The sequence below is a fragment of the Hyperolius riggenbachi genome, chromosome 10 (assembly GCF_040937935.1).
Source record: "Hyperolius riggenbachi isolate aHypRig1 chromosome 10, aHypRig1.pri, whole genome shotgun sequence".
Classification (NCBI taxonomy): Eukaryota; Metazoa; Chordata; class Amphibia; order Anura; family Hyperoliidae; genus Hyperolius; species Hyperolius riggenbachi.
Window position 1 is genome coordinate 34,747,864 of NC_090655.1, and position 12,814 is coordinate 34,760,677.

At 44.3% G+C, this 12,814-nt stretch overlaps 1 protein-coding gene across 1 annotated transcript in view; it reads left to right on the forward strand.

Moving 5' to 3' along the window:
• Positions 1 to 12,814, forward strand: part of PKD2L1 (polycystin 2 like 1, transient receptor potential cation channel) — a 115,098-nt gene that overhangs the window by 90,172 nt on the left and 12,112 nt on the right. Inside the window, exons 12-13 of the mRNA XM_068255077.1 lie at positions 1,485 to 1,602; positions 3,776 to 3,912. Of these exons, the coding sequence (XP_068111178.1) occupies positions 1,485 to 1,602; positions 3,776 to 3,912 (255 nt within the window). The remainder of the gene's footprint in view (positions 1 to 1,484; positions 1,603 to 3,775; positions 3,913 to 12,814) is intronic.

Sequence of the window (12,814 nt, forward strand, 5' to 3'; positions counted from 1 at the left end):
AATCTTTTAAATTTAATCATCTCTAGTACTGGTAGAGAGCCTCTTTTCATTCTTTTATTTGTGATCACTGTGATTGGTTCACAATGATCACTTGGTAAGGAGCTAATGAAACTGGATCCTTACCGACAGAGACAAAGCTCAGCTGTGTCATGACAGCTTTGCGAACAAATGATTGGCTCAGGACCATGGGAACTGCTGTAGATTCTACACCGCATCAGAGTTATGGAGCCATAACTGCAGTGTAGAATCTGCAATACACAGTCCCAAGCTGGTAAAAGTGTACCTGAGACAGGCTATATACCAGTATTTATACTTTCCTGGGGCTACCTCCAGCCTCATGAGGTCCATGGGCCTCCAGTGGCTCCGTTCAGTAGCAATTGCCTCCGGTATTCTGGCCAGTCGCACACCCCCTCGGCCACGCGCCCCCGTCCTTGGGAACGTTCTGTGCTTGCACGGTACTACTGCGCAGGCGCAGAACGCTCTCGGCTGTGGGAGTGCATGGCCAAGCCGCACAGGAGAGTGCGGCCAGCCAGAATACCGGAGGGCATTGCTACTGAACGGAGCCACTGGAGGGAACGTTGAAAGCCCACAGACCTCATGAGGCTGGAGGAAGCCCCAGGTAGGTATAAATACTACCGTCTCAGGTTCCCTTTAATCTAGTTTTAACTACTGTAGGCGGATAGGAAAAAAACAAAACAAAAAAAAAAAACCTAAAAAAAAACAAACCTACCTGGGCTTCTAACGGTCCCCCGCAGACGTCCTGTGCCCGCGCAGCCACTCACCGATGCTCCAGTCCCTGCCTCCGGTTCACTTCTGGAATTTCCGACTTTGAAGTAAAAAAAACCACTGCGCCGTACTGGGCCTGCGCAATACACTCCTGGTGACGTCAGCGAGAGCAATGGCGCGGCCACACAGGCGCAGTGGTTTTCCAACTTAGTCGCAAATTCCCGGAAGTTAACCGGAGGCGGGGACTGGAGCATTCGTGAGTAGCTGCGCGGGCACAGGACATCTGCGGGGGACCATTAAAAGTCCCAGGTAAGTTCAACTCTTTTCCCCGCAACAGTACTCTTAAGAAATACTGAGCTATCATAGATAGTCAATTCATTCAAATTTTAGGTAATTTGTATGCAGCTTAAACTTAAACAAAATTGACATGACGTTATGATTGATCCAATTTCAAGCTGCATACAATTTACACAAATTTGAATGCAAGTTGAAATTATTTGCATTTTATTGACCAGCTCTACTATTTATCACTTGAGCATCATTTTCTATTGTTACTCCCTTATTACTGAGCCATCTGGTTTTACATACAAATATTAGTGCAGGAGTGGCTAGTAAGCCATACAGTAACATTGTCTGGTCTGCTTTCCTATGAAATAGCCCCTTTGTCTGGGGTATTTGTTCCTGGTTGCGGATGGGCATTAGGTCTACAGTGGAGGAGTCTAAACCGTGATCATCACCTGTGCTATTCTGTATTGCAGGATGGGTCACGATGATCATGAAATCTCTGCAGCTTTTTCACGGTTTGACCAGGATGGTAACCGTATTCTTGATGAAGAAGAACAGAGGAAAATGAGAAGCATCCTGGAGGAAAAAAGGGTAAGTTAATAAGTTAATTTATTTGCTTATTGACCATACCTATTCAAGAGAAGATAAGGTTAGGTGTATGTAAGTAAGTAAACGGGCCCACAAATTTTGGCACCAGGTGATGTCATTAGTAGAAAATCAGTAACAGGAAATCGCTGATATCCTCCTGACTTTGTGATGTTATTTTCATCAGTTTTTGGAACGGTTACCATTGGTTAAGTATTAGTAACGAAAGCCCTTCTAGTTCCTAATCTAGGGTTGGGCCAAGGGAGAGGCTGAGAAGGTACCAGCCTCTAGGCCAGAGGTGTCAAACTCAAATACTGAGTGGGACAAAATTGTACACTGGGACAAAGTCACGGGCCAACCTCAATGTCCAGTGGTCACCCAGGTGTCTAATGGCCTCCACCCAAATCCTATACAGTCCCCTGGTGTCTAGTGGTCCTCCTTCCCCTATACAATTCACTGGTGGCTAGAGGCCCTCCTTTCTCCCCTATACAGTTAGCTGGTGTCTAGAGGCCCCCACCCACCTCTGTCCAGTTCCCTAGTGTTTAGGGCTTTATCCTTACCTCCCCCATATGGCTTCCTTGGTGTTCTTGTGCTTCTTCTCCAATATACAGTAGCTTCACTGGTGTTCTTGAGTGGGCCAAAAATAATGCAAAGTGGGGAAACCACTTGAGGGCTAAATTCAATGGCTCTAAGGGCCAGATTTGGCCCCCGGGCTGGAGATTGACATGTATGCTCTAGGCCAGAGTTCCCCAACGCTGTCCTCAAGGCCCACCAACAGTACATGTTTTACAGAAAACCACAAACATGCACAGGTGGAGTAATTAATGTCTCAGCAGAGCTGATTAACTACCTCTGTGGATTTCTACAAACATGCACTGTTGGTGGGCCTTGAGGAGAGGGTTGGGGAACACTGCTCTAGGCGTTGAGTCTAGAGGGTGTGCCTGTGCCTCCTTGAGTGCCCATCGTCCGTCCACATGCAGAGCATGTCTTCTCCACGTTGCGCAGTTCAGTGTCGCCTCACTGACTCCCTCTAGTGCTGCCTCATTACTGTGCTGCTGGAGGAGTCAGAGAGGACACACTGAACTGTCATGTAGAGAAGACGTGTTGAAGTTCCTGGTGGCACTGACAGGCGAGTTGTACCCTCACCTTCCGCTTTGCACCACTCTGCATGTGTGTCGGGCGGGAAGGAAGGGGGGGTGTTACCTAATACTGGGGGCATATCTGACTAAACTAGGCAGAGGTCTTCCTTATACACAGGGAACCTTTTCTACTTATACTGGAGTGGGTACTTTGGAATCTCTGCCCTCAGTGCTGGAGAACCTTGTCGTGGCCCAGCTAACCACTAACCTTCCTCCCCAGGGCAAATCCCATCTTTAGCCTCTAATGCTGGGAATACACGGTTCGTTTCTGGCAGTCGATTCTCCTCTCTATCGTTTTTGCCGCTCGATTCTGCAGTAGATTCTCTCATCTTCCGCTCGTTTTTCTTATCTTTTTCCATTCACTTCTATCAGAAATCGAGCGGCAAAATAATCGAAAGGGAGATCGGACATGTCGGAAATTATCTATCGAACCATTTAATCAGCTACAAAACGAACTGTATATTCCCAGCATAAGGTCCTCTACCATGTGCCTTCATAATGCACCCTCGCAAAGTCATGCCTAACCTGTGACCCTAGCCGATACACATCTTCTGTGACCTCGATCTCTGGTGGTGAGTTCTGGAGCTGGCTAGTGTAGAACTGATATGTGGCACTCAGCTATTCAATAGCCAAGCAACGGTGTCCAAAGTAACCAGCCAGTAATCTATAGCAGATGCACAGCTATACAATAGCCAAGCACAAGCCGCCAAACCTGCAAACAATAGTACACAGTAACCGAGTACCAGCGCCCTGCAGATTGGGGTCTTATTCTGTGGGATACATGCCTGTTGCAGTGCGAGAGTCTGACACTAATAAACAAAAAGATCAGCAAGGCAACTGGCGTTTTTCAGGGGAAATAAAACTGGTCACTTCCACATCCCTCTCTTTACAGGTTTAATTTAAAGTTGTAATTCTCAGGCTGGCAGAGCAACCACCACCACTGCCTGATCTGCCCAAAGATATATCGCTGAAGTATTCTATTCACTCATTTTAGACCCAGGATAACTGATGATTGATTTTTGTAAATGTTTTTCTTCCAGTTGGCTCTGAATGCTGAAATTGAGAATTTGGGGAGATCGTACGGCAGTAAAGTTCTGGATGAAGGTGTCAATTTATCTGACATTAGGAACAACCTTTCTTCCAAAACCAACTGGGTGTCACAGGAAGAAGTGAACACGTACGTCACAGGTTTACTCTATGTAGTTCTAAACATATATGCATACTTTTTTTTTTTTTCATCAACCAAAAGTGTTTATTGAAGGATTGGTACAGAATAAGGTACAGTGCATATAATGATTATAACTTACTCCATTCTGTATAGACAACCAAAGAGTAATGCACAGAGGATATAAAAAAAAAAATTACATGCTGAACACAACATTTTTTACAAAGCGAGTATAGAGTCATACGACCAAACCAGACTATAATCCCGGGGCATAAGAACTCAGCATCCAATGTTGGGCTAGGGACGGAAACTACACCGATTTAATGAGATATCCATTTATCCCAAACCTGATTAAATTTATTTGGGCATTTTCTATGAACATAAATAAGTTTCTTAAAAGGAAGATTTTTTCGCACTCTATTCTTCCAGACCTCAAGGGTAGGGGAAATCGGGGACAGCCATCTGAAGGTATTGCATTGTTTTGCAACAAATAGGGATTCCATAAGCAGGACTTTATCAAATTTGGGGGTGTCTTCATGCAGGAGATTAGGAATACAGGTTTTGATGTCTGGGTCTACTGGAGATCCCATCACATCATGCAGAAAATCAGTGACTTGTTTCCAGAAGTCTGCTATGGGGGGGCATTTCCAAATAAGATGGAGAAATGACGGGTTGTGGGCATAACATTTGGGACATGAGGCTGATGCTGAGGGGGAAAATTTCCTCAGCTGGGAAGGAATTAAGTAGCTTTGGTGCAAAGTGTAGATTTGTGTGAGTCTTTCACTCACACATGGGGAGACTAGTTTGGGGGTAAGAAGACAGTCCTCCTATTCCTCCTCATCTACTCGAACCCCCAGTTGCGTCCATTTGGATAGGGAGCTCTGTATTGTTTGTGTGGATTGGTGTTCCAGTAGTAGAGAGTATACTATCCCTATGTGGTGTTTCATAGGACCATTCACAAGGGTCTCCATGATCAGGGACACGCATGTGTTAGGTAGGCCCTGAGGGAATTGCGCTTTAAGGGCGTGTTTCAGTTGTAAATACATAAATTCGAAAATTGGTGAGAGGTCGAATTTACTTTGGAGAGTGTGAAATGGTACAAATTGGGTATTGTGAATGATTTGGCCAAGATAAATAATGCCTTTGGCAATCCAAAGGTTTATGTTATCAATGTAATTTAATTCAGGTAGTTGAGGATTGTGCCATAAAGGGGTGTTATATTCTGTATTGGAGGAGGGTATTATTACATTCGCCGCCCGCCACACCCTAGAGGCCTGCAGAAGAACAGTGTTATTAGGAGAGTTTATGGTCAGATTATTTTTTAGTAAAGCGAAGGGCAAATTATTGGAAATAGCAGAGGAAGAAAAGCCTAAGAGGTCAGGCGTTTGGAGAGAGTTGGACACAAACCAGTAAGCAAGTTGTTCTAACTGAGAGGCGATATAATATAAATAGGGATCCGGGAGGGCTAGGCCTCCTGAGGCCGCGGGGCAGTGCAAAATGTTAAATTTGAGCCTCGCCCTGGATCTACCCCAAACCAGTGAAAGAAACATGGATCTAAGTTTTTTGAAGAAAGGCTTAGGGATATATATTGGAGAATTATGTATAATATACAGTATTTTAGGGAAAAGGACCATTTTAATCAGATTAACACGTCCCGTCACTGAGAGGGGGAGTTTTGTCCAGGCCGAGGTTTTGGCCTGAGTAAGGGACAGGAGGGGGGCGACATTATTTTGGTAAAATAGTTTAGGATCAAGGGTTACAATCACCCCAAGATAAGTGAAGGAGGTGACGATTTTTAGAGGACATGGCAAGGGAGATGTGGAAACATCGGGGTTATCCAGGCCTAATATAACAGACTTGCTCCAGTTCACAGAGAGTCCAGAGTAGCAACCCATCTCGCTTATGAGGTCGAAGGCAACCTGAAGAGACTGATTGGGATCTGCAAGAAAGAGAATATTATCGTCTGCATATTGACTTATCTTTTCTTCTATATTACCTATGCGTAGTCCTCTAATCCTCTCATCTGCTCTAATTTTGCAAGCAAGTGGTTCTGCGGAAAGGGCATATAGTAGTGGGGACAGGGGACAACCCTGCCTGGTTCCTCTATGAATGGGAAAGGGGTTGGAGAAAGTGGAATTTGTGCATACCTGAGCCATTGGCTGATTATACAGGATACCAACCAATCTAATAAACCTCTTCCCGAACCCAAACCGGGCCAGGGTAGCAAGGAGGTATGGCCACTCGACTGCATCAAATGCCTTGGCCGCGTCAAGGGATACCACAATTCTTTGCCCCTTATTCGTGTGGGAGGCTTGGAGATTTGTAAATAATCGTCTAATGTTCAAAGAGGTCTTTTTCCCGGGCATAAAACCTGTTTGATCGTTGTGAATAAGGGTAAGAATTACCTGATTAAGCCGGTTGGCCAAAATTTTAGCTAGTATCTTTACATCTTGTGGTAATAAGGAGATGGGTCTAAAAGAATCACACATTGAGGCGTCCTTCCCAGGCTTAGCGAGGAGAATAATTAAAGCAGTACGCATGGAGGGAGGGAGTATACCTTCCTCAAAGGCGTATTCAAAGGTCTGGAGTAGATGAGGAGTTGTAACGTCTGAGAAGCGCTTGTATACCTCACCCGGGAGGCCGTCAAGACCTGAGGCCTTACGGTTGGGAAGGGAGTGGATTGCATTTTCAACGTCGTCTAGCGTAATGGGGCCATCGAGCATTTCCCTATACTCCGGAGCAAGTCTTGGGAGGTTGATTTCTGACAAAAAGATCTCAGCCTCCGTTTGGTTAAAATGAGTTTTAGAGTCGTATAGATCCTTAAAGTATTCAGCAAATCTATTGTTTATGGCCATGGAGCCGGTAAGGAGAGTGCCAGAGGAATCCCTGATGGCCGGGATAGAGCTCAGAGAGCTCCTATCTCTTGCCATCCTAGCAAGGATCGTGCCTGTCCTCTCCCCCTGTTCATAGAAGGATTGCTTATAAAAGAAGTTTTTAGTGCGGACTTTTTCATTTAATATATCAGTGAGCTTGGCTTGAGCCCGTTTCCATATACCGAAGTTCACCTCAGAAGGATCCGCCAGGTAATTTTGTTCTAACATAGGGATTTGACCTTGAAGGGATAAGATAGTTGAGTTTGTCTCTTTTTTAAAGTGAGATACCGCACTAATAAGAAGGCCTCTTTAAGGGCTTTAAAACAGTCCCAAGTAAGAGACCGGTTTTCCGTATCCCTATGCGAATGGAAGAAGGTCTGTATTTTGTCCACTAGCCAATCCTCGGAGGTGAACAGCGATAGCCAGAAGGGGTTAAATTTCCATAGGAAGTATTTGGGAGTATCATACCATTGGATGAACATATAGATTGGGGAATGGTCAGATGTAATTCTGGGCAAAGAGCCCATAGGGCCCACCAGAGGCAACAGATTTGCTGATATTAGAAAGTAATCAAGTCTAGATAATACATTGTAGGAGGCGGAGAAACAGGTAAATTGACGTATATTTGGATTAAAGTATCTCCATGCGTCATGCAGGGGAATTTCTGCGAGTAGATTGGCAAAGGGGGTGGTTTTTGGAAGGGCCGGTGGGAACTTATCAAGGGCAGGATCACATATTGAATTGAAGTCACCCATCCATATGCTAGGGCAGGAGGATACAGTTAATGTAAATTGGATGCCTTCTCTCAGCAAAACAGACGAGTATGGAGGAGGAACATAGAAGACCAGCAGGTTAAGAAGTTTACTGTCTAAAAGACCGTGTACAAATATATATCTTCCATATTGGTCCGTTTTTACCTTGATTGGGTGGAATAAGAGAGAGCGATTGAACATTAGAGAGACTCCACGCGAGTATTGTGAGAAGGATGAGTGGAATGCCTTTCCCACCCAGCCTCTCTCCAAAGCTTTAACTTTACTACCTGTCAGGTGAGTTTCTAGGAGAGCCAGTATATCTGGTTTTTGTTTCCGCATAAAGTTCAAGACTAGAGAACGTTTGATCTGATCGTTTAACCCTTGGACGTTCCAGCATATTATTTTAACATTTCTATCGTTGGTTGCCATTTAAAAGTAGAAGGGAAAATGCAGGAGAAAGGATGGGTGGGACCCAGCACATGTAGTGGCGGGGGCAGAATAGGCTGTAGGCACACATGAGGCTAATGAAAATTGCATAACTAAACATAACATGACTGCCAACGTGGCAGCCAACCCAAAGAGGAACACCCTGTTCCACAGCAACCAGCATGCGGAACCTTATACCCAACAGTATAATAACAGTAAGGAAGATAAACGAGCTGTAGCCTAAAGCCAGTCAGACTCGTTTATGTCTATTGAGAACTTAGTGCTAAGCACGTAGGAATACGGATTCTTAAGGTGGTGGGGTGGTGGCGGAACACTGCGGGTGAGTCCCGTCCATATAAAATACAGCCTAAGCTCAACCTCTATAGACCATTCTGATCTATAATAATTCCTGCAGCAGTTATCTTTAAAGACACCTTTACAACTTAAAACATTTGCACATTAGAGCTCTTGTGAAGGATGAGCAGCCCGCAAAGAACCTGTGTCCAAGAACTGGAAAGGACTGCGCTTACGGAGTGAGGTAGCGGAGTAAGATGCTAGTCCAGGGTTTGCGGGCTCGGTATATAACTGTGGCATAGCACGTCTAGCCGGCAATTACCAGTGTAGAGTGTAAATTAAGAATGAGCCAGAAGGGTGACGATCATGACCTCCAGTGGTAGTGAAGAGAATGACATGAGCCATGGGCCCCTGTGTCCGGGAGGTCAGGTAGTCTTTATTATGCGGTCATGAGTTCACTTTTGCCGCTTGAGATAGTGAAGATGGCATAAGGAGTTCAAGTTGCAAAGTGCCAGAGTGTATAATGTGGGCGCCAGCTTATATATAGGGCAGCAGGGGAGTCAATAACAGTGTCTGATACGGGGGAGAAAACGGCTATATAGATTGGACAATGGAAGTCCGAAAGGGGAGCGTAGGTTTTACAGTACCTTATCTTGGAGGTGAAGTAGACTCCCGATTTTTCGGGCGATTTTCAAGCCAGCGAATTATTTCTTCAGGCTCATAAAAGAAGTGAACTTTACCATTATCGACGATCCGGAGCTTTGCGGGGTATAGCATAGCGTAGGAGAGCTGGGCATCTCTCAGCTTCCTTTTTGCTGTAGCGAATTTGGCCCGTTGCTTCTGGACCTCAACCGAGAAGTCGGGGTAGAATGAGATCCTTGTGTTTTCAAAGGAGATCGATTCTTTGTTTCTGGCAGCTCTCAGGACCGCATTCCTGTCGCGGTAGTTCAGTAGCTTAAATATAAAAGTGCGCGGAGGGGCACCCGGAGGCGGAATCTTGGGAGAAATTCTGTGGGCCCGCTCGACGATGAAGGCCTTGGAGAAGGCCTCTTCACCAAAAAGTGAGCCTAGGAGTGCTTCTGTAAATTTCTCAGGGTCGTCTCCCTCCGCCTTCTCTGGAAGGCCCACGATGCGTAGATTTGAGCGGCGTTGTCTATTTTCTTGATCCTCCTGGCGATCTATGACAGCCTTTAGGCCTTTCTGGGAGGCTCCCATCTCAAGTTGTAGCGGTCTTACAGTGTCTTCTAGTGTGCTGATTCTGCCCTCCGCGTCGGTAACTTTACTTTTAAGATTGCGGAGATCTTGACGGAGGAACGAGACATCCGTCTTCACCTCTTCCAAAGTAGAGGTAATTTGGGATAAGCTTGACTGGCATGCCGTAATCGCCTTTAGTACCTGGGTCAGAGTCGGGCGCTTCTGCTTGACCGAGTAGACAGAGTCTTCGTCTGAGGCCGACTCGGCGCCATCTTGGTCCTCGTGGCGGAACTTTTGTAGCTTCTGGAGAGCTTCTGAGGGCCGGGGAGTAGCCATGCTGCGTTCCCTTGAGGTCAGAGAAGCTTGTGGAGTGTAAGCCCGCAGAGCTTGAAATGCTGTTAAGAGTGGGTTACAGGATACCGGTGGACGGGAGCTCTCTCACAGCACGTCCTCACGCCATTAGGTTCAGGCCACGCCCCCATATATGCGTACTTTAATATCAATATATTGGGTAACGCCACCTTTCTGATGGAATCCAATATGGCAAGTCCAGGCAATAAGGTTAATGGGTTGTTCAGTACATTTTCTTCAGTTGCAAGCATAAAGATTTCAGAGCAAGAGATCACAAGATCTGTGCTGTACTGTATCACATAGGATTCTATATACCCATATGCTTGCACGAGACTCGCTATATCCATGCAGCGGTAAGCATGCGCTTGCAGAGAACATGGCTAGTATTTCGCAAAGACCACGGAGTGGTGATCAGAAGCTCAGTTTGTCTGAATGGAGTGACTATTCCCCCATTCTTTACCATTAGTCCTAGCTGAGGCCTGTATTATAACTAGCCCATTGATTTTCATTGTGGACTAGCATCTCTACTTTCTAAAGTGGAAATATGAAGCAAAAGTGAATGAGATGTCTGCAACAAACACCATTCTTTTCTATTTCATATTAAGACCACTAGAGATAGTCAATGTAATGAAAATAATCCCAATTTGATGCAGGTTTATGCAAATGTATGAAACTTGAAAATGGACTTAAGGGCGCGTACACATGCCTGATCTCTTCAAACGACGGGTCATTAGACCCACCCGCGGGGTGGCCGTTCTGACGACAGTTTCCCCATGTGTACAGTCTGTCGGCATGCTGATGAGGCTGGTTTTGACCAATCCGGCGTTTGAAGAAATCAGGTGCGTCTACGCGCCTTAAGGCTCCCTGCACACTGCAAATCCGATTTGCAGTTCCGATTTTCCCTGAATGCTATCAACAGAGAAACGCAGAAAAAGCGCAGCATGCAGTAATGATTAAAAATCTGAATCGCATGTAAAGAACGATTAAGAATCGCAATCGCATGCAGTGTGCAGGGAGCCTTAGGCCTCTTTTCCACGCACTGTTGATAAGCAGTGAAATGCCTCTTAAACTAAAACAGAACCAAGAGAACCAAAGGTCCCCCTCAAAAATATATAGATACCATAAAAGATCAAAAAATTTATATATATAATTCAGGATACAAAAATCTTTTAGTTGCCAACTGCAAAATTAAAAACAATTAGAAACAAAGCAGCCAATCCTGGGTAGGGATGCTCGCTGAATTCCGCGGAATTATTAATTCCGTGATTGCGGCCGGAATTAGGTCATTTCCGATTCCGGTGGTCGGAACGGAATTGCTAAACCCCTAAAACGGAATTCCGCGGAAATGTTATTATTCCCGTGGAATTTTCCGACATAACACAAAAATCTCTCTCTCTCTCTCCCCCTCCCTCCCTCCATCCATTTGTATTATCCTGTAGGGAATTGCAGTTTTTCAAAACAGCTTACATACCTTAGCCAGGATTTGAACCCAGGTCTCAGTGTGCAGTAGGTATCTGTCTTACCCCCTAGACCACCAACCACACCCACATGCTAAAGCATGTACCATTATGATCAATTCAATAGAAAAAGTTGAAAAAAGTACAAATCCTTAATCATGCTACTTTTTCTATTGAATTGATCATAATGGTACATGCTAGGCCAGCTTTAGCATGTAGTGTGGTTGGTGGTCTAGGGAGTAAGACAGATACCTACTACACACTGAGACCTGGGTTCAAATCCTGGCTAAGGTATGTAAGTTGTTTTGAAAAAAGTATTTGCACCTCATTAGCCATCCCTAGAGATCACCACTATTCTCTCCATGGGCACCCAAGAGTGGTCATACCTGACTGCCACACTCAAGTGTGGTTAAAGGTGCTGTTAAATTATAGACAAGCGGTAATTCTTGGCGGTTACCAGAAATCACAGATAATCTAGAAGAATGAGAGAGACCTGGACCCATATGCAATTAAACTTTGTTCACCTACGTTTTCTCATAGGAGATAATTTTTCATCTTTAACCTTTTCACCTCAAAGGGTTTTTCCTCTAAAAAAAACAAAAAACAAAAAAAAAAAACAGAGCAATTTTCACCATCAGCGCTCATTCCATTCATTCACCTATAACTTTATTACTACTTATCACAACAAAACAATCTATATCTTGTTTTTTTGCCACTGATTAAGCTTTCTTTGGGGGGTACTTTTTGCTAAGAATTTTATTCTAACTCAGTTTTAATGGGAATAATAAATGAATTTGTTCAATTTTTTTCTTATTTCTCAGTTCTCAGCCATTATAGTTTCAAAATAAAAATGCTACCATAATTAAAACCCACACATTTGCCCATATTGTATCAGTTATTGCAATGTTTAAAATTTATTCCCTAGTACAAAGTATGGCGCCAATATTTTATTTGGAAATAAAGGTGCATTTTTCAAGTTTTGCATCTATCCCTAATTACAAGCCCATAATTTATAAAGTAATTGTAGTATACAGTTTTTGTATACATATTTAAAAAGTTCAGTCCATAAGGTAACTATTTATGTATATTTATTTTATTTGTAATTTTTTTTAATAAAAAAAAAAAATAGTAACTTTTAGGGGAGTGTGGGAGGTCAAGGGTTAAATAAAAAAATAAATAAAGGTAACTAGGGATGATAAACTGAAAATAAAAAATAAAAAATGGGGGATGTAATATTACTATTTGGCCACAAGATGTCCTCAGTGGTGACTTCAGCTCTGTACTGTTAGTACGGAAACGGAAAGCACTAGGTGCACGGGATTCATGAATGGCAGAGCAGTCTGTATAGACGGCTGCAGCCATTTACACGGGGAATCAATGAATGGGATTTGTTTTCCCATTCATTGATCTAGCGGCGGGTGATCGGTGGTAATGAGCGGCGGTACCGAGCGTGGGGACACGGTGGGAGGGACGTAGTACCTATGCCCCTGCACAGAGTTGTGGCATATTGCAGGGGCATAGTTACTCATCCCGGGGGAGGGGAAGTAGTTAATTAAAGAGGAACTCC